Genomic DNA, 21,621 nt, shown 5'->3' with positions numbered 1-21,621 from the left:
GTCTTGACCATCTTTTGCATTTTATGATATTCTTTTCTTTTGTTTCTTGCTTGTGGCCATGATATGCTTTTATTGTTCTTTTAGCTGCATCAACCTCCAGGCTAACAGTTCCAAGCCTGACCTAGACATGTGGACAAGGGGAGGGGGTGTATCAGTGCCTTGTGGGCCTAGTGGTTATGTGGACCCAGAGGGGGAAGATGATGTAATAGGGCTTGTAATGTGCGGAGGGAAGTGAAGATTGTGAAATGGGAAAATGGGACTGTGCTACCAAAATCAAGGTTTCCCAAGTAGTTCCCTTCTTGAAGCCTTAGGCCAATAGGGGAGATCCCATGGGACTAGGATTGACGATTAAACCCCCCCATTTAAGGTGAGGGAACAAAACTACCGTCAAAACCCTTCCTTCTTCCAAGTCACCCAATAATCTACGCCCAATATGCCCAAGTAAAAACAACCAATAAACATCCGATTGCACAATTAAAAACATACCTTTAGGATTAGATTGCCAACCTTCAAACATATGCTCTTGAAATATGGGCGTGGGAACATATGACTGGTTCATAGAGCGGAGATCAAATGGAACAATACATTGGCTACACTGTGGCTGTCAATGGGTTGCTGACTGCTGGTTGAAGAAGTGTAGGAGAAAAATTCTCCTACGGGGTTAGCCATTTTGGTGGGTAACATCTGGCTCCAACTGGGACATGAGCTCACTATAGAGGGCACAAACCATGTACTTGAACGAGAGGTCATGAGAACACCAAAAATCCTCTGGGACTGTAGACTTGTATCCTACACATAACAAACAATGTTGGAGGCATGTGTCCTGGGTGTACTTTGATTGCCCACGTTTTCATCAAATAATAAAAGCATGTAGAAAAGAAAATTTATTCTATGATGCAAATCTAATCTAAATGCATCTATTCTAGCATGAGAACATGATATGATGATAGTAGCTATGCAAAATGAATATGCAATGCATCCTACTCTAACATGCATAATATAAAATATCAAGTATAGTCATATAACTAATGTAACCAACATATCATTAGATCAATACGTTATCCTTTTTCCCTATGATTAACGATGACATGGGATAAGAAAACACAATAATCACTCATTCCCGAACTATTTACCTGGTCATAAGGGTGGGAGGTGGGAAAATAAGATGACCACACTTTATGAAAAGGATTCATGAATGCAAGGGAAAAAGGGGAATCATGCTCACACCATTTGGTGATTCCTTCCAGCTTGAACATAGAGAAGTGAAAAACCAAGCTCAAGCAATCCTTTTCAAAGGTCTCCTTGGTAATGCAACGCTCCATGGTGTCTTTAGGGACATGATGGGAGGGATGAGAGGGTGGCCGACTTGGAGGATCACAACAACTAGGTTACCTTTCACGTTCAAAAGGAGAAAATAAGCTAGATTCATTATCTTCAATGCTCATGCAATGGGGAATGATAGGAGAGTCCAAGGATGACTTAAATGCTCCTCTAGGATCATAAGGAAGATAGGGTAAAACAATGCCTCTATTCATATCATCATCGCTGTCAAAGATAGGATCCTTGTCAAAATGATGGCCCATATCTTCCTATTTCCCTTCTTCAATATACAGGTAATCACTAATGTCATCGTTCAAGGGAGTGATGGGAGTATCTTATTTAAGGTCTTTAATAAGGGCTTTGTCAGCAGTAACATCCTTGAAAAAGATAAGGCTATCTTCAACTTTGTTGCTAGAGGAACCTTCTCGATCAACATTCTCTTCATGCCCCTTTTCAAGATCATCGTCAATATCTTCATTATTGATTTTGTCTTTATGATCTAGAAAATGTTCCCCTTCCTCCTTTTCCTGAGCACCGCTAGAATCACTTTCGCTATCTTGATGATTAGCCCATCTCTTCATGAAGATATCTTCAAATTGATCAAAATCGGTGATGCTTTTGGAGGTAGGTTGATATACCAATCCTTAACATCCCCTTAGAACCTTAATGCAAACAACATCATGAAAACATCTTCTCTATCTTCTTCCATTATCCTTGGAGAAATTTCCAGTATAAAATCATCCACATGCTTCTCGGCTCTAGTAATCCCATTAAACTTAGGCAACCACTTCTGGTGTCTATTAGGTAATTGGTGAAGGGTACTAGGGAATGCATCGAAGTTTAATGGTTCAAATATGGCGATATAATCTACTTCATTATTCGTGGATTGAAGAAGTTCCTTCTTGATAGCGATGTCCAAGCTTTGATGGATCCTCAACAGATTGAAATCCTGATCCCTTATAGCACAAGAATGTATTAATGAATGCTTCAATGGAAGGGATGCTCCTAGGTTTGCAACACTTTAACCAACCCACATGCTTGTATGTAAGGGATTGAAAGAATAATCCTATGAGAGCATCCTCAGGAGCCCCTTCGATCCTTGATATGTATATGATAAATCTTGCCACATGATTGATGCCCGAAGATGGATCATTGTCAAATTGTGAAACATTGCTTACTGTATCTAAATCTAAATAATTTGGATATCTAGGCATGCTTGAAATATCCAAGGCAGGATGCAACTCGTAAAGTTGTGGGAGAGGCATGCTTGCAAATTACACATATCAACCATAGAGGTGTTGCCAAGGGTGAATTTTTGAAAATGCCTTAAAAGATGCTTGCTTCACCCTACTAGCATTGACTTTAAGGTTCAATGAAGAACAAGGGCTTCGTTCTTCTAATGGAGTCGCCAGAAGAGGATCTATATTGTCATTGAAAGAGCCACCTCTTCAAATATTTGACCAAGGAGGCCAACCTGCTTCCTCCCTGATAATGAAACCAAAATTTTTACCACACAATCTAACAAGGCCCTAAGGAAGGGAAACTTAAGGGATAATTACTAGACTATGTGATGACAACAGGACAATGATCCATTATCACCCCAGTCAAGGTTCCGTGCTTTTTACAAACTTTCACTGATGGGAGGAGTCCCGGTAGGAAGGGAATCACTTAGGATCGATAAAACAATGGTTCAGGTATGAAGTGATTCCACCAAGCTCATTCAAGGAGAGACACAATAATGGCTCAATGCTTCAAGGAAGCTAACATGCTCTCCAAGAAACGCTTTAAGATGAAAAGATCAAGACCTAGGGTGTTAGATATGATGATGTTAATAGGTGTTCTTAAGGTCAAGACTCTAGGAGATGAGGTGGTACCTCTCAAAGAAGCTCTATGTAATGATTTGACACTTCCCAAAGGCTGTTCACTTTCTTTGAGAGACCCAAGAAAGACTTGCGTTAGACCTAGGGTTTTATGAATAAGTGTGGGAAGAAATGCTTCCAAGGTACTCACAGAGTCAAGGCAAGGGAGGAGAAAGGATTTCTTATGATTTATTCCACCAGATACAAGGCTCATACAACCCTCAAGAAAGCCATCTATCCAAGGAAATGCATGCTAGGTTTCCCTTCTAGGGCACAAGAATTTATGGATGAATTATTGTGAGAAATCAACCAAAATTGGAGATACTCTAGACAAAACCTCAAAGAAGAGTTATGTTTGAATGAAATCCAAAAATTCCCTCTCTAATGGATTTCGCTTGATGCCCTAGCTAGTTGTCCTAGGAAAGAAAGGCCGAAAATTTAAAAAAGAGAAAAGATGGAGAAAGGAGGAGTTGATCACCAAAATTCTTGTACCAGTCCCTAGTCCTTTGGGCTATGGAGTCTAAGATGATTCAAAATTGGCTAAAACCGTCTCTAAGGAGGATAAAGATTGATGCCCTAGCAACCAACCTTTAACATTTACCCACCCAAGATTTATGGAGTTTTATGGAAGAAAAACAAAATTTCATCCACTAGGAACATTCATCATTTGCCATACAATGAGTAACATATGCAATTGCCAACCAAGAAGCTTTCCAACAACTATTTTCAACAATTAGGGAAAAATAATATTAACCTAGTTGCAACAATTCAATACATTAGACATAATTCCAAGAAGATATTCAACAAGAAGCACTTACAAGATGACAATATGATATATCCATCCATAAATCACGAGATAGCTCCAAAGAAGATTGAAAATTTCAGCTCCAAATGTCAAAAATCATTAAAAAAATCTCCAATAATCTCTAAAGAAAAAGTGCGAGTTTCTTTTTACAAGAGAAGAATCCAAGTGATGATGATGAATTCTCACAAATGAGACTCTCTTCTATTTATACAAGTCTCTCTAAATCGAATTAGCCTAATGAGCCCCCCAAAATTATAAAATAATGTTCTAAGAATAAGCATTGGTCACAAGTTGACCAAGTAGCTATCACAAGTTATGAATAAGACATCCATATACAAGCCGAGTTGATGATGTAGGCTATTGGTGCATCGCATTGAGTCCTCTAAGTGCCATGATGAAAGAGAGGGCTCCAATAAAGATGAATTAAGGGATGACCCCTAATTTTCCATGCAAGCCATCATGTGGTGCCCCATAGTGGGTTTGGGGCACAAATGTTGGTCTCATGGGTCTCCTGATGAAAGATAAGCTTGTAGACTACTCCAAATGAGGGCTCCGATGATGGTGCATCATCTTGCGAATAATGTGGGGCAATGAAAAAACTGCTGAAGGTGTTGAGGGTGCCCATGGAATGAAATGATGCTCTAACACATGATGAAGTCCCATGCCTCTCAACGCATCCCCTAGGGGTGTTAATATGATCCTCTGCTGGGTTTGGGCCCCATTTAAATTGCCCAACCCATGATGAAACCGCCTGCCAATTAGATATAAGATCCAATGCACTTCCTCAACATTAGTTACAATAATTCATTAGTGCATCTAAATGAACCCAACTTGTTAATCAAGGGCACTTTTGAGACTTCATAATGGGATTCCTTTCCAAATTTGGGGCTTTAAGCTTGTAATAATGTTACCTCCCTAGGTAGGAGTGGCTAATAAATGACCTTATTAGGTGTTCCCAACCCCTAAGGGGAAAGACAGGTCCAAGGTATATCCTTCAATTGATAGGGGTCATATGAATAATGATGAGATGGATGGGGACACGGGGGTCTCAAAGCCAAATGCCATGGGTTCAAGGATGGTAATGATGAGGGATGTCCATATATTTGGGTGTATAGATATAGGAGGGAGCAATCATGGATACATGAGTTATCCCGACCTTTATTTTTCCACCCTTCTTCATTTGTCTTTTTCCTTTTCTTGATTTTTTGTTTGTATTACTCCTTGGGGCACCAAGAGATGAAAGCATGTTGTGTATGATACAAACAATTATTACGCGCTTAAGGTGGGGCATTTCATCGCCCACTGGGGTTGGGACATGCATGGGTTCCTCAATGATGTGGGGCCACTTATGGGGCCTTAGGAACCAGGGTGATGGCAATAATGAAGGGGTAGAGCTCATGTTTGGCTTTTGTTGACATGCTAATATAATGTCTCGACCATCTTTTGCATTTGATGATATTCTTTTCTATTGTTTATTGCTTGTGGCCATGATATGCTTTTAATGTTCTTTTCGCTGCATCAACCTCTAGGGCATTAGTTCCAGCCCTGACCCAGACACATGGATAAGGGGAGGGGGCATACTAGTGCCTTTTGGACCTAGTGGTCATGTGGACCTAGAGGGGGAAGATGATAAAATAGGACTTGTAATGTGCAGAAGGAAGTGACAAATGTGAACGGGCAAATAGGAACATGCTACCAAAATTGGGTTTTCCCAAGTAGTGCCCTTCCTAAAGCCATAGGCCAATAAGGGAGATCCCACAGGACTAGGATTGAGGATTAACCCCCCATTTAAGGTGAGAGAACAAAACTACAGTCAAAACCCTTCCTTCTTCCAAGTCACCCAATAATCCATGCCCAATATGTCCAAGGAAAAACAATCTTAAGCACTCGATTACTCAATGAAAAACATACCTTTAAGATTGGATTGCCCACCTTCAAAAATATGCTCTTGACAGATGGGTGAGGGAAGATGCGACTTGGTTAGGGAGTGAAGATCAAATGGCACATTACATCAGCTAGACTGGTGGCTGTTAAGGGCTACTGGCTGTTGACTCAAGAGATGTCTAGGAGAAAAATTTTCCTATGGGGTCACCCACTTTGGTGGGTAAGATGCCTATCCAGTCTTGAAGAAATTTTGAAGTTACATATAACATACAATTGTAGTAAACATGATTTAAATATATATTACATTTTGAGCTATTGGAACACAAACTCAGCAGGAACAGTTCTCAACAATAGAAAATGAGGAGAAGATGAAAATAGGGGAATGCCCTTTGCTATTGATGTCAAAGGGGGAGAGAATGTAGCCAGGGGGAGCAACTTGCAAGAGGTATGAAGATAATGCAGACAACAGGATCAATTATCAGAAGAAGTTGATATCGAAGTGTTGCCATTAATAACAAAGGGGGGGCTTGTTCAAAATGGTCGTTGTTGATGTCAAAGGCTATCCAAATGAAGGGCAATATTACATAGTCAAATAGTATATTTCGATAACTTTCCAACAGTGTATGGCACGCCTCCTAACTCCTCATAGTTGAGGAGAAATTAATTTTTGAAATTATTTATTTATTACCTTGCCAGAGCACAAGTTGGCCTAGCCAATGGACAAGTCGGCCCCAAGACAATTTGACCCCCACTTTTCTAGTATAAATAAGGCCGCTTGTGCTACAGATCCGAGTTGAGGATGAGTTAAGGAAAGAGGTTTATTTGAAGTTAAGGAGAAGAAGTGAAGTCGAGCTAAGGAGTTTTTCGTTGTTCTATCCAAGTTTTGTTGAAGAGGTCGAGGTCTGGCCAAGTTTTGTTGAAGAGGTCAAGTTGAGGAGGCTAAGTTTTGAACTGAGGTAAGTTCTAATATGTGTTCTTTATGATATTAACCTATGACATCCCTTACTTAGGCCGTAGGCCTGTCGTGAAAATGTTGAGTTACCTGAAGCTTTAAGTAGATCGAAATTTATACCTCTGTTCTTTGGAGTAGGCCCAGACTTCTTATAGGCCTGTCTGGCAAACCTTGCCTTGAACAAACTTCAGAACAATCAAACATGCAGAGCATTGCAAACTGTGATAGTTTTGAAGGCTGAGTTGAGGGCCTGTTTATGAACAAATTTTGGGAGGCTATGCCAGTGACAAGTTTTGGAGGCCAATCCCTAGCCTAACTAGGCTGTAGGTCTATGGGGTGCATTTAAGAGCAAAAACAACACCATTTCTTTGATTGTAGACCTGTGACAGGAGGAGAATACCCACAACATTGGAGAGTAGGGCCAATCTCTATGTGGATAGGATTAAGGCTTGCAATTGTTTACAATGTTTAAAATTGAAGGCCGCAAACTCGACAATATATTCGAGTGATTAGAAGAGCCCTCAAAATTGCAGCAAGGTACATGAAAATCAAACCTAGGAAGTGAAGTCAAGCAAGAATTATGTGGATTACCAAGGCAGAAGAAAACAATCTAAGAAGAGAAGATCAAAAACAACAAAGGAAGGCTAAGGAATGATTTATGACCGAGCTAAGGACTAGGACAAGACAAGCGAGAAGGACAAGAGGTTGTGATCAAGCTTGAAGGAGCAAATCTAAGAGTGGCATGGTTGGGTGACAACTTCTACCAAAGAAAGGAAGTTTGCGTAAACTAAGAGAAATTGTGAAGTATCTTGAAGAAGTAGGTTGGTGCCTACGAATTGTGGAGATCGTTCTCAGTTGAGGATATTGGAGTCTCTTGTAGTTTGGTGCCTACGAAGTTGCTGAGTTGGAGCTCAGCTAGGGGACTGAAATTTCCTATAAGTTGGTGCCTACAAAAGTTGCAAGTGTTAGAAAATCGGAAAGGCAGAAAGATTTTCTTATGTTGATAATTACTTGTGATATTATTATGTACTCATTAACTTCTTTATGTTCTTTCTTTATCTTCTTCTTATCAAGCAATTATCAAAGCAAAAACATGAAGATCAGAGACACCAAAAGTAGGCACTCAGCCAGGGCTAAAACCCCTATATAAGGGAAAAACTAGTAAGAAACTCTTCCTTCAGTAGATTCAAGATGAGATAGACCAAGACCTTAGACCAATAGACCACCTTCCTCCACCAAGTCAGCCTTCCAAGATGATTTAGTAGTCTCTTCTTATCCAACAACTTCAACCCGACAACAATCCAGAAATTTGACTTCCCAACTACAAAGTTTCGACCCCCAGCTATAGACTTTCGACCTAGCTTCAACTTTGTAGTTTTCGTCCCCTCCAACAACTTCACACGTAAGAGAGAGAGAGAGAGAGAGAGAATTTCGACTTCTTATGGTTCAGAGAGACCTCCTTCTTTGCTAGCCCTTTCGTCTTCTTTCCTTGAAATTCACACTTTTTCTGGCCCTTGAAGTTGTAGATCGAACTTGTGTGTGAGAGTGACAAATGAGGTGAGTTGCTAAAATAATAAGAATAGAAACATCAAAGAAACTGCTAAAAGAATAAGAATAGAAACATCAACAAGACTGAGCATTACTAAATAGAGATATAACTAAATAGAGATATATTCTAATACCCTCCCTTAATGCTCAATCTATTTACAACACCAATAGACCCGCGGAATTTTACAAATTTATCAGGACCAAGAGGCTTGGTAAAAATATCGGCGGGCTGCTCTGTTGTAGGAACATAGTGCAACTGAACTGAGCCGTCTTCAACCAGCTGTCGAATGTAGTGGCAGTGAGTTTCCACATGCTTTGTTCGTTCATGAAAGACAGGATTCTTGGCAAGTTTGAGCACTCCCTGATTATCACAAAACAAAGAAGTAGGCCCTGTCTGAAAAACATGCATATCTGCAAGCATACGACGAAGCCAAACTGCCTCACAGGCTGCCTTAACTGCTCCCCGATACTCTGCTTCTGTTGAGGAGAGAGCCACTACCTGTTGCTTCTTACTAGTCCAAGTAACAGCTCCAGATCCTAGACTAAACACATACCTAGCTGTAGATTTACGGTCATCAACCGAACCGGCCCAGTCAGAGTCAGTGTAGCCACTGAGAATAGGAGTGGAGCTGCGAGTATATAAGAGGCCATAATCAGAAGTACCACGCACATATCGTAGCACCCGCTTTGCTGCTATCCAATGATCAGCTTTAGGAGCTGACATAAAGCGAGAAATGTAGCTTACTGCAAAACTGATGTCAGGTCTGGTAGCAGTAAGATAGATGAGACTGCCCACTAATTGCCTGAATAAAGTTTCATCCACAAGAGGAGAGGATGACTGTGCTGAAAGTTTGAGCCCTGGTTCCATAGGAGTCGTGGCCGGTTTGCAATCCTGCATTCTGAACCTTTCCACAAGATTTTTGGCATACTTGGACTGAGAAAGAAAGATCTGATTTTCAGTCTGCCACACTTCAACCCCCAGACAGTAATGAAGAAGTCCCAAGTCTGTCATCTCAAAAGTTCTGCATAGATCTTGTTTGATCCCATGGATCAAATGTGCAAAGCTGCCAGTAATGATAAGATCATCCACATAGACAACTACAAACAAGATATCATCATCAGTATGCTTGATATACAGGTTTGCATCAGATGGACTCCGCTGAAAACCCTGATCTGTCAGATACTGATCAATTTTCATGTACCAAGCCCGAGGAGCTTGTTTCAATCCATAGATTGCTTTAACTAACCGACACACTTTCTGTTCTTGACCAGCGACCTTGAATCCTGGAGGCTGCGTCATGTAGACTTCTTCTTGGAGATCACCATTTAGGAAAGCACTTTTTACATCCATCTGATGAACTTTCCAATTGAACTGAGCTGCTAGGGCAAGAACAAGCCTTATGGTACTCATCTTGGCTGTAGGAGCAAAAGTCTCCTCATAGTCGATGCCTTCCTTCTGTGAAAATCCTCGAGCCACAAGCCGAGCTTTATACTTGTCTAAGGTTCCATCAGCTTTGTATTTGACTTTATACACCCATTTGCAGCCTATGGGTTTTTTTTCTGCAGGAAGATCAGAAAGAGTCCATGTGTGATTCTTCTGAAGACTCTGAAATTCTGCTTCCATAGCCTGTTCCCACTCAGATATACCCTTAGCCTCTGAATATGTTTGAGGCTCAAAAGTACTGTGAAGGTTAGCCATAAGAGCAAAATTGACTGTAGACTGTTGTCTGTTCTTATGCCTAGAAGTTCTACCTTCAAGGAGCTCATCATCCCAAAGATCACCTATGGTTTGAGCCCACCATTTAGGCCGAAGAGAAGAAGAACCAATATCAGGATTAGAGGGACCAATATCAGGAGGAAGAGAAGCAGGCTCAAGAGCAATAGGGACAGCAAGAGGGGGATTAGCTTCTGGAGGAAGCTCAGATAGAGTAGTATCAAATCCTGATGCTACATCATCCCTCCCATCAGATGGACTGACTGGAAGAAGAACACTATGAGGCGGATCCTCAGAGCGCTGCTCAGAAGACTGAAAGAATCCTCTGTCTTCATCAAATACTACATCTCGACTGAAGCTAAGTCGACCAGTGGCTATATCTATCAGCCTATAAGCCTTGTGATGATCACTGTAACTTGTCATCATGAGTTTCTGACTTTTGGAATCCAACTTAGATCGCTTAGCAGATGGAATCCAAACATATGCAACTGAGCCAAAAACTTTGAGATGACTGATCTTAGGCTTACGACCAGACCACACTTCTTCAGGAGTCTTCCCTTTAACAGCCTGAGTAGGAGATCGGTTAAGAAGGTAAACAACAGTAAATACTGCTTCAGCCCAGAATTTGTTTGGAACATTCCGGTGTTGTAACATGGAACGAGCCATTTCAACAACCGTGCGATTGCGACGCTCGACAACACTGTTCTGCTGGGGAGTGTAAGGTGTGGTTAATTGACGTTTGATGCCATGAATATCACAGAAGTTGGCAAAAGCTGAGGAACAAAATTCCCCCCCATTGTCGGTCCTAAGGGTCATGATATTACAACCAGATTCGTTTTCAACTAAAGTTTTAAACTTCTGAAATGTACTAAGAGCATTAGATTTATTTTTTAAAAAATACACCCACATCTTTCGACTGAAGTCATCTACAATAAGTAAAAAGTATTTGCAAGCAGTGATAGAAGCTGTATTCATAGGACCACAAATATCAGCATGAAGTAACTGAAGTACCTGGGATGCGTGCCAAGATTCTCCATTTTTGAATGACGACCGATGTTGCTTCCCCACTTGACAGGCGCTGCATACCCCCAACTGCTGAGTCTGAATATCAGGTAATCCTGACACAAGTCCCTCCCGAGAGAGCTGCGAGAGATACTGCATATTGAGATGCCCATATCGCTGATGCCATAGAGTACTGATGGGAGAGACACGAGCTGCTAGTGCCACTTCTGGAAAGTCACCGGTGTCAAGTAGCCTGTATAGACCATGGTCCTCGAGGCCAGTAGCAACTGTCAGACTGGTCTCCCTGTCAATGATGGAACACTTGTGTGCACTGAATACAACATCAAGCTGAGGAGAATTCCTCATAATCTGACTGACAGAGAGCAGATTAATCTCCATACCAGGAACATAGTATACATTTAGAAATATGAGCGTGCGTCCACCAGACTGAAGTTGAACTGTACCCCTGCCAGCAACAGTGTACTTTTCACCTCCACCAAATACAACTGAATCACTGAAAGGTGAAAAGTCAACAAACCAGTCACGCCTGTGAGAGAAGTGGCGTGATGCACCAGAATCAATGTACCATGCAGAGGAAGGAACATGTTCTGAAGACCTTTTAGCCATAAAGGCGTAAAAGGCAGAATCTGTCTGCTCGGAATGTTCTGCAACATTCGCTGTCTGATGTGACCCTCCCTGTTTCTTTTGTTCAGAAGCAATCCTCTGCCTGCAATCTTTCTTCATATGACCGAACCTGTGACAGTAATTACACTGTACACTTTTCTTCCTGTTAGGATCAAAAGACTGAGATGATCCTTTCTGCTGAAAAGACTGAGAGGACTGATATTTTGCAGCAAATGCATTTTCCAATGGCACTGATGAAGTACTACTACCAAACTGCTGTTTCCACCTATCTTGCTGCAGAAGTTTGGTACATAAATCTGAAAACTTCAGATCAACATTTGTGATTGTAATGTTGAGTGTTTCAATGAAGTGTTCATAAGATTTTGGTAGGCTCTTCAGAGTAATGACTACCATATCTTCTTCCTCCATGGTCCGACCAATGGCTTCGAGCTGATCTCGAATGTCTTTAATTTTGTTGAGATGTTCCTGTAAAGACATATGTTCATCCATCATGATGGAGAACAACTGATTTTTGAGAAAAAAAGCTCGGCTTTTATCAGATGTCTCATGCAATTCTTTCAACTGTTGCCAGATTTCAGCAGTTGTCTTGCCAGAAGGGATCTGTGGTAACTGATCATCAGCGACAGAGAGCTTGAGAAGCATAACAGCCTCTCGATTTCGATCATCAAATTTATCTTGATCGGTCCCGGCTGTACCTGGACGAAGCTCTTTGCCCAAAATGAGTTGATCAAGACGCCTGTACTCAAAAATGGTCAACAGTCTTTGTTTCCAAATGTTATAGTTGCTGCCATTAAAGCGTTGATTTCCTTCTAACATCAGATTGGTAAGTGTGGCCATTTTCACAAAGAAACTACAGAAGTATGACACACAAGAACAATGTAGCTGACTGTTTATCCTGATGTAAATTAGAGAACAGACTTTGTCCTGCTAAAAACAATGTTACCCAGCAAAGACAGACTTTGTCCTGCTAAAAAAAAATTTACCCAGCAAAGGTATCTCTCCAGTCTAAATCAATGATAATCCTGCTAGCACAAAATATAAATTTCTGAGAATTTAGTTTCCCACAGGAGCATGCAAGTTTACCACAGGTGTATAGCTTTGTAAAGAAGGCTGACAGGATACCAAAAAAATCCGCTGATAAAAAATTCTGACAACCAGAACTGCTGATAAAAATGCCGGCAACCAAAACCACGGAAAACAAATTCCGGCAAACACCACGGATTGGTAACGCTGATAAATTAAATCCCAATATCTAACCACGATGGCCCACGTGAGCTATCAAGCCTTCACGTCTCAACTGGAAACGACTCAGCGTGTTTCAACTGCCATGGGATGCAACAGAATATATATGGACCACGGGTTTTCAAAAATCAACTGCCACGGGTTATCACATACGGGCTGGACCACGGATTTTCAAACTTCAAACTGCCACGGGTTATCAAATACGGGCCGGAAATATAATCACGGGTTTCAGAGCTATATAATCACCACGGTTACGTGAAATACACAGGTTACGTGAAATACCAAGCGAAATACAATGAACCACGGGCGTATGACAGAGCTATAATGAACCACGGGCGTATGACAGAGATACACTGAACCATGGGTTACGTAACAGTGTTTGCAAGATACAGCGATTGCAAAAAAAACAGGTTACGTGAAATACAATGAACCACTGGTTATAAATATACTTCCACGGGTTTGACTTATAAATCCACGGGCGTTTCAAAATCACGGGTTTGACTTATAAATCACGGGTTTCAAAACTGTATATCCTCGGGTACATAATCCATGATTTTGACAGCGTTTAACAGTAGTTAAAAAAATGACAGATGCCCGCAGATCGATTTTTCAAACCACAACTCTGATTTTCAAACAAACAAATGAGATTTGAGAGGAAAACACCTGGATCACAAATGCTGAGAAATTCCACGGTGTGGTCGAGTAGCCGCCTGGTGAAGAAGAAGATAGCCGGATCCGCGATTCCAAGCAAAACTGGCCAGCCAAAAAAAAATCCCGCTCCCACGAAAACAGTCACTGCCACAAAGTTATTTCTTTAATAAAATGATCATGCAAGAGAAGAATCCATTTCTGTATCGAGATGGACGACTGTAAGCTTTTATCACAGCGAGCAAAGCCGAGGCTAAGACTCAGTGAAGGCTGCCTGGCTTACAGAGGGCTCGACCTTAGAAAGGACTCAAGAGATTTCGGTGCAAAGAGAATTACTGTTCAAGAAAAAAATCTCTTAACCTTGCTCTGATACCATAAAAGAATGTTGAATGAATTAATTCACATGGAGCAAACAGCTCAATGATAATACAAAGATATTTACAAGAATAGAAACATCAGGTTTCTATGTAGAATATAGAACAAACAGTTTCATCTAAGAAACTGCTAAAAGAATAAGAATAGAAACATCAACAAGACTGAGCATTACTAAATAGAGATATAACTAAATAGAGATATATTCTAATATATATAAGAGTTTCTGCTCCTTTGTTTAGGCCGACTTGTCCAGTTTGAGGCCGACTTAGTGGAGGAGGCCTGGAAGACCTAATTTACATTAAAATAAATTTATTTCTTGACAAATAAAGCCCAAGATGGGTCTTTTACAATATGACATGGACAAGGACACTTGACATAAACCCTAGAAGCCTTCAATGGAGGCTTTGACCTAAAAAAATTGACCCAAACATGAAACCCATGCTTTAATAAGTCAATTTCTTTAATAATAATTTTTCTTTTTCTTTCTTTTGATAAATATATTTTATTATGACTCAAGTACAATTATGAAGACTGACACTAGTTACATTTTTCAACACCCTCTTAACTAGGGAGGTATTCATAATTACACATATATATAAAGGTACATGGAAGATCTCAAAATGAGCTACGAAGAGTTCTAACACACTCAGTGCTATGGACTAGATACCTGACCAAGGTAATCTATCCGGGTGGGACAAAGATGGACTCAAGCTTTCAGCCACTTTAGGTACCATCAGGCTTACTAGCTAACCATGAACATACGGATCTAGGTGTGTATCCAAGGTCGGAGCTCTATGACCAACGACACCCTCCCTCTTTGGGATCTAAACATCAACACATAGGCCGACCAAATGTCCTACCAAGAATCCACCATTATATGCTTCAACTCTCCCTATCAAACTAGATATATCCATTTGTCTAAGCATGCTTCCAGAATGTTCAACCTTTTTATGGAGAGTTTTACTTGTACAAACACAAACCTCAATCAATAATAAACTTTCAAATATACATACAAGTAAACACAAACCTTTGGGGTCCTCAATCATTTTGATGCTACTTTCACCATCAAGTTATCCATATACAATTTGTTTGAAGCTTTCTTCTTCTTTCTTTTCTTCAACAACACCAGATACATCTTCAGGATTTTCTCAAGTCTTTTGTTTGCAACTTTTACGAACGTTTATCGATAGTACTTTCATTCATTTTATTTTATTCTTGCTTTCAAGGTATTCACTGTCATAATATGCCCTCCCTCATAACTGGGGAGATATACTCTTTCTTCTATCCAGGGTCCCTCTCAATTTAGGGGGATCAACCACTTCCTTATGTTATGACATCAGAGAACCTTTCATGGTTCCAACCCTTCTTACAATATCAAGGTCATCTTGATACATAACTTCCTTCATCATGCTTATACGAACATCTTCATCATTTTGAAGATTATGTACCTGCAAAACTTTAATAACAGATACAACCAATTACAAACATAAAAAAGCATGTACTATATTAGAATCATATGGAAGCATTTTGACTTTAGACATTAAACACCTAAACCTAGTTAGGTTTATAATCAACAAAAGTTACATTGTTTACATACTAGACTTCAACCTCTTGCTAGGGTTTTGTCATGAACCCTAGACTTCATCTTCGAGACACAAAGGCCTTAGATATCAACAATTCAACCAAATAAAAATTCTACTATACATCTAAGGTTTCAATAATAAACTCTATGACAAACTTTACTAGGGGTTGTTCCAAACCCTAGATTTTTATCATTAAAAACATGTCACTAATATCATCTAGTCCTAGAATACCAATGTTTACTAGGGCTTTGTTACAAACCCTAGTTTTTACAAATCAAGACATGAGTATCAATAATTAAGTTAGCATACTCTCATATATATATAGCATTTCGTGCACTAGCAGCTCATATCAATATTCATACGTACTAGGTAAACTCAAGACACAAACATTAATACTTCCAAGTTAGATATACAATTATTTTTCACAGGGCTAGGGTTTTGATCAAACATACACCTAGGGCTTCTTCCTAGAATCTTACTTACAAGGGTTTTGTTCACAAACCTTAATTCATCAAACCCTAAAGATCTAGGGTTTCAATACATAATTTAGATATTCACAGCAAACCCTAAAGGGCTAGGGTTTCTATCATAAAAACCTTAATCATCAAAGAATATGATCAACAACCCCAAGTAAACTAGGGTTTCATAATTAATATTAACATACCCTTAGCAACAAGAGGCTAGGGTTTTATAGTGAACCCTAAGAGTTAGGGTTACACAAGATTGATGAAATAATATCATGAGGTTTCATAATTAATATTAACATACCCTTAGCAACAAGAGGCGAGGGTTTTATAGTGAACCCTAAGAGTTAGGTTTACACAAGAATGATGAAATAATATCATGAGGTTAGATTCAATCTAATGATTAATAACCTTAACAAGAATCTTTGTGATTCAAAACCCTAGACATAATGATGTAAATCGATTTTCAAAAGAAGAATGATTGTACCTTTTACATGAAGAGAACTCTATGATAAAGCTTATAGTCTAAGACATACCTTGAGTTGTTCCTTAACAAACTTTGTAGGACATCAATTCTTGAGTGGCTTCCCTTGCAACATAACTTCTTCCATGCTTCAAGTTTATCCTTTGAGGTCTCTTGCATAACCCTTGAGCATTCAACAAGCTTTTCTAACCGAGGAAAATATATAGAGAAAGGTTTTTAGTATACAATATAAACAAGTCTTGATGTGAGAGAGGAAACCAAACATTAAAAGATGATACAAAGAACAAAATATTTATCTTTTGTAGAATGGTGAAGGCTCCCTCTTAACCCAATCGTTTTGAGGGATATCCACAACTTATCAAAATAATTCAAAAATGTTCTAACGAGATATGTTAGTCCTACAAATGCTAGAAATCAAAACATAAAGGAAAACAATACAAAACTAGGAAGGATATGTGGGGGTGAGGACTTAATAGTATAAGTCATTGACTTTTGATTCTTCAGTCTCTCTCTTCTTAGGTGGAGCTTCATCGGTAACATTTGCTTGATTCCTATCTCTCTCCTTATTCCATGGATTCTACAGACATTGATTTTTGTGGTGGCCCATCTTGTGACAATTGTAACTTTCTATCTTGGATAGGTCAACCTTCTTCTTTGGTCATTTGAACTTCTTGAAGGTTCCCTTCTTCTTGTGATGAGTAGAATACGCATTAGAGATGTTTTCTTCTTCATCCTTCTTGTTGTTTACTAACGATACTCGAGCTTCTTCTTGACTGCATGCATTCCACATTTGTTCAAGTGTTGTAATGTCCTTCCAACTGTTAAGTCCTGATGCAAAGGCACTCCAAGATTATGGTAGTCCTAGAAGAGCAGTAATTACGAGGTCCTTTTTTGGGACAACTTCATCTATTTCTTGGAGTTCATCTTTGATTCTAGATATCGTTATAAAGTAGGATGATACGATATCATCTTTTGTCATCTTAATAGTTTTAATTCATTCTTGAGACTTGCTATTTGACCAATTTTCTTGATGGTGAATAATTTGGAAAGAGCCTCATACATTTCTTGAGCAGAATCTATGTTGGATATGTATGGGATGAGGTTGTCCTTTACTCCATCCACTATTAGGTTCATGGCCAAGATTTCAGTTTCTTTTCTTCATCTGTAGGCTTCTTGACTTTAACTTGAACAAGATCCAAAACTTTGTTCTTTTCGAGGATGAGATCTATCCTCTTTTTCCAGGCCCTATAGTTTGACATAATTCCTCTAGTTAGTAGACTTATCTCCTTATCTTACCTCCTTATATGATCCTTTTTTCCTTAATGACCTTTCTTTAATTTCCTTTTCTTCAATAATCTTCGACTTGCCTTTTTCATTCTTCTTCACCTTAGCTCCTATAACATGTTAGAAAATCGGAAGGGTAGAAACATTTTCTTATGTTGATAATTACTTGTGATATTATTATGTACTCATTAACTTTATGTTCTTTCTTTACCTCCTTCTCATCAAACAATTATCAAAGCAAAAGCATGAAGATCAGGGACACCAGAAGTAGGCACTTAGCTAGGGCTAAAACCCCTATATAGGGGAAAACCCAATCAAAAACTCTTCTTTCAGTTGATTCAAAATGAGATAGACCAAGACCTTAGACCAACAGACCTTCCTCCTCCACCAAGTTAGCCTTCCAAAATGATTTAGTAGTCCCCTCTTTTCCAACAGCTTTAGCCCAACAACATCCAGAAATTCGATTTCCCAGCTACAAAGTTTCGACCCCTAACTACAGAATTTCGGCCTAGCTTCGACTCTACAGTTTTCGACCCCTCTAGCTGCTTCACAACTTCACACGTGTGAGAGAGAGAGAGAATTTTGATTTCTTATGCTTGAGAGAGACCTCTTTCTTCGCTAGCCATTTTCTCTTCTTTCCTTGAAATTCACACTTTTTCTGCCCCCAAAAGTTGCAGATCGAACTTGTGTGTGAGAGTGACAAATGAAGTCAAGTTGTTGCCTTTATATAGGAGTTTCTGCCCCTTTGTTTAGGTTGACTTGTCCAGTTTGAGGCCGACTTGGTGGAGGAGGCCTAAAAGACCTAATTTAGATTAAAATAAATTTCTTTTTTGACAAATAAAGCCCGAGAAGGGTCTTTACAATATGGCATGGACAAGGGCACTTGACATAAACCCTAGAGGCCTTTAATGGAGGCTTTGACCGAAAAAAAAATTGACACAAGCATGAAACCCATGCTTTAATAAGTCAATTTCTTTAATAATAAATTTCTTTTTTCTTTCTTTTGATAAATATATTTTATTATGACTCAAGTACAATTATGAAGACCGACACTAGTTACATTCTTCAACAGTAAGTTGGTGATTATTGAGGATTGGTTTCCTCATCTCCTTGACAGGTTGGAGCTTGCAATTGTTGTATGTTTGTGCTTACAAAGGATTAGTGTCCTCACAAATGGTTGTTAATAAATTGAATATTGTTTTCAAGTGTTTCTTCTTCAAGTTTATTATTTCACTTTGATCTCTGTGTTCACACATTGTGGATGATTGTTTATGTGATGTGAATTCAGTTTCAAGATTAACTAAGTGAAAAATTGTTGAAAGTAATGAAATATTGATTCACCCCACCCCTCACCCCCCTCTCAATATTTCCAACAATTGTCTTGTCAGTTTCACTTATTTATATCAACTTTGCTTGCAACTATGCTTTTCCCTGTACAACCCTGTATTCAACAACCCATGACCCCATTTGCAAGATTGTTTTTTCTTAATTGCATCTGACTGGAAAATATAACGTGTTAATGAGAGAGCACAGCTTTACACTGTACATGCTGGTCTATTATCATTTATTTCCTATCCTGGGATGTGCTTCGACTTCCAATCGCTCCTCTATTTGGTGGTTGTGGATAATCATTATCCATTTTGTAGTCTTCACTTATCAGTTCATCCTTAAATTTGTCAAATTCATAATGCCTGCTTACCCCAGTGATGATACGATAAATTAACTTCAGTAACCCTACCTAGCAGCCATAAGCTTGCACTATCCTTATCATATTAGATTAGACAAAATATTTTCTATTTCACAGTACAGGACTTTATGCATGCCTCAACTTGTTGACTTTGTGTCAGCCACAACATTGGCCATGTCAAAATGGGAGGTTATTCTTGATCCTTAGTGCTTGCTTACACCACAAGTGTGCAGTACCGTCTTCCATGAAGCGAATTTTCCAGGCAATTTAAAGGTTGCACTACCCTTAGTCGTAGTTGATGAGGTGAAGGTAATGAACCATTTTCTGTGTCATAGTACATGGCTTTGTCACTATGAAAATACCTTTAACTGCAGTTGCTTTGTTTTTGGCTACCACATTGGCATTTGGAACTGGTAAATACTATAATAATTAAATAAAAATCAGTGCATGCTTGGGTGGAGTAAGGGGCTCATCTTGACAAGACTAAAACATTCTGGTTTTGGAATCCTGCCGTTTAAAATGCACTGACAATGCAGAGTTTCTTCACTTGCAGAGAAACCAAGATCACCATCTGGGATAAACTTTTTGAAGATGCTTGCAGGTATGCATTAAAGCTCTTGATGATTTGCATCAAATTTGAATTATCAGACAGACAATATTGGCCCGAGTTGAATAGTTTCTGCGAAACAGTTCAAATTCAATTTATAGGCATCTTCATATGTAACTTTTCTGGATTTGACTTGCAGAAGATGAGATGGCATTTGATTTACTCTACTGTGTAGCATTCGAGATGATTGATGCACAATGGCTTGCTATGCACGCTTCATACATGGAATTTAATGTATGAAGTTTTTTCTCTTTTCTTGTGTTGTTGCCTTGCATTCGGATGCATTTACTTACTACTCAAAAAACAAATTCCCGAGGTTTGAATGTGCTCATTTGTACAGGAGGTTCTGAAAGCTGCACAGGCACAACTAGAACGAGAACTATCTCTGGAGGATATTAATCAAATTGAAGATCTGCCAGCATACAATCTCTTGTACCAGTAGTTAATATTTCATTTTCTCGTTCTGTGGTTGAATGGGAAACAAATTAGAATTTTCTTCCTTTTTACCATGTGCGGATGTTTGGCTTGCTAGCCTTTCCTTTCTTTAATTTAAATTGAAAATAAATGCAAGATAGCCAGACTCTGTATATTTTATTTCTACGGCTTCTCTTCAAACCATGTAAAAAAGTATATAGCATTGTACCATATTTGCAATGCCTTTGTTATCATGTAAAATAAAGATGTGTGGGCAGAAGATTGTACCCATATCTCATTTCTTCATCTTTTAATTGAAGAAGGGATTCATGGTCAACACTGACAGGGATGTATTATTGCCTCATTAGCATAAACTAGCCTCCTGCCAGAGTGAATGTTCTGTTTGTGGAAACTTTAATCCCAGTGCTATTAAGTTAAAGCCATGCCGTGCTTATACTATGTGAAGTCCCTGATATGATGTTGGTCCTTTACAATAAAAAATAATTAAATAGTCACTTTGTCTCAACCAGTTTTGGAATCTGACAGCTTGCCCCTCTCTTTTCTTACATTAGGCCTATAGCAATTAATACAGAATGTGCATGCTCTGTGCTAGCTTGAATCAAATACAAAAGTTGTCATTTAAATTATTATTTTAAGACCTTTTTCGGGAAATTGTGACATATAAGATGTGCCTGTTAGTCTAACTGAACATTAGCATGACTGGTCTTTTCCAAAATGCACGTTAGGAAAACTTAACAAAAACGTCAGGATGAAAGCATATTGGATTTTATTTAAGAATTTAGGAGGCTTGCATATGCACCCTATATTTATGACACTGCTATGGAATATGTAGAACCATTGTCTTTTATAATTGTAATTCTATAAATTGTGTACATATTTCTCAACAAATGCATGCAACCTGTGTTACTTTTCAGGGTTACTCTTGAGACATTTACCCCATGTTTGGGGTTGCTTCATAGGACTTGGAGTACATAGTATATGATTAGCCCCTCAATGGTCTATTATGGACCTTGCATATTTGAGGTAGCTTCAGTGAATTCATGACCTTAGTTGGGTGCTTGCATGACATTCTTCTTTAGGGCA

At 39.1% G+C, this 21,621-nt stretch overlaps 1 protein-coding gene across 1 annotated transcript in view; it reads left to right on the top strand.

The window, feature by feature from the left end:
* The window catches only part of LOC149208870 (uncharacterized), a 124,924-nt gene extending 103,948 nt beyond the window's left edge, over positions 1 to 20,976 (top strand). The window contains exons 9-11 of the mRNA XM_089396185.1: positions 20,050 to 20,097; positions 20,243 to 20,337; positions 20,444 to 20,976. Coding sequence (XP_089252311.1) covers positions 20,050 to 20,097; positions 20,243 to 20,337; positions 20,444 to 20,545 — 245 coding nt within the window. The 3' untranslated portion in view covers positions 20,546 to 20,976. The remainder of the gene's footprint in view (positions 1 to 20,049; positions 20,098 to 20,242; positions 20,338 to 20,443) is intronic.
* Positions 20,977 to 21,621: the final 645 nt, after the last annotated feature.

Source organism: Pinus tabuliformis, chromosome 1_2, assembly GCF_031772625.1.
Source record: "Pinus tabuliformis cultivar Carrire ecotype Pingquan chromosome 1_2, CPIR1, whole genome shotgun sequence".
NCBI lineage: Eukaryota > Viridiplantae > Streptophyta > Pinopsida > Pinales > Pinaceae > Pinus > Pinus tabuliformis.
The sequence above is the reverse complement of the archived record's forward strand: the minus strand, read 5'-3'. Positions and strand labels throughout refer to the sequence as shown.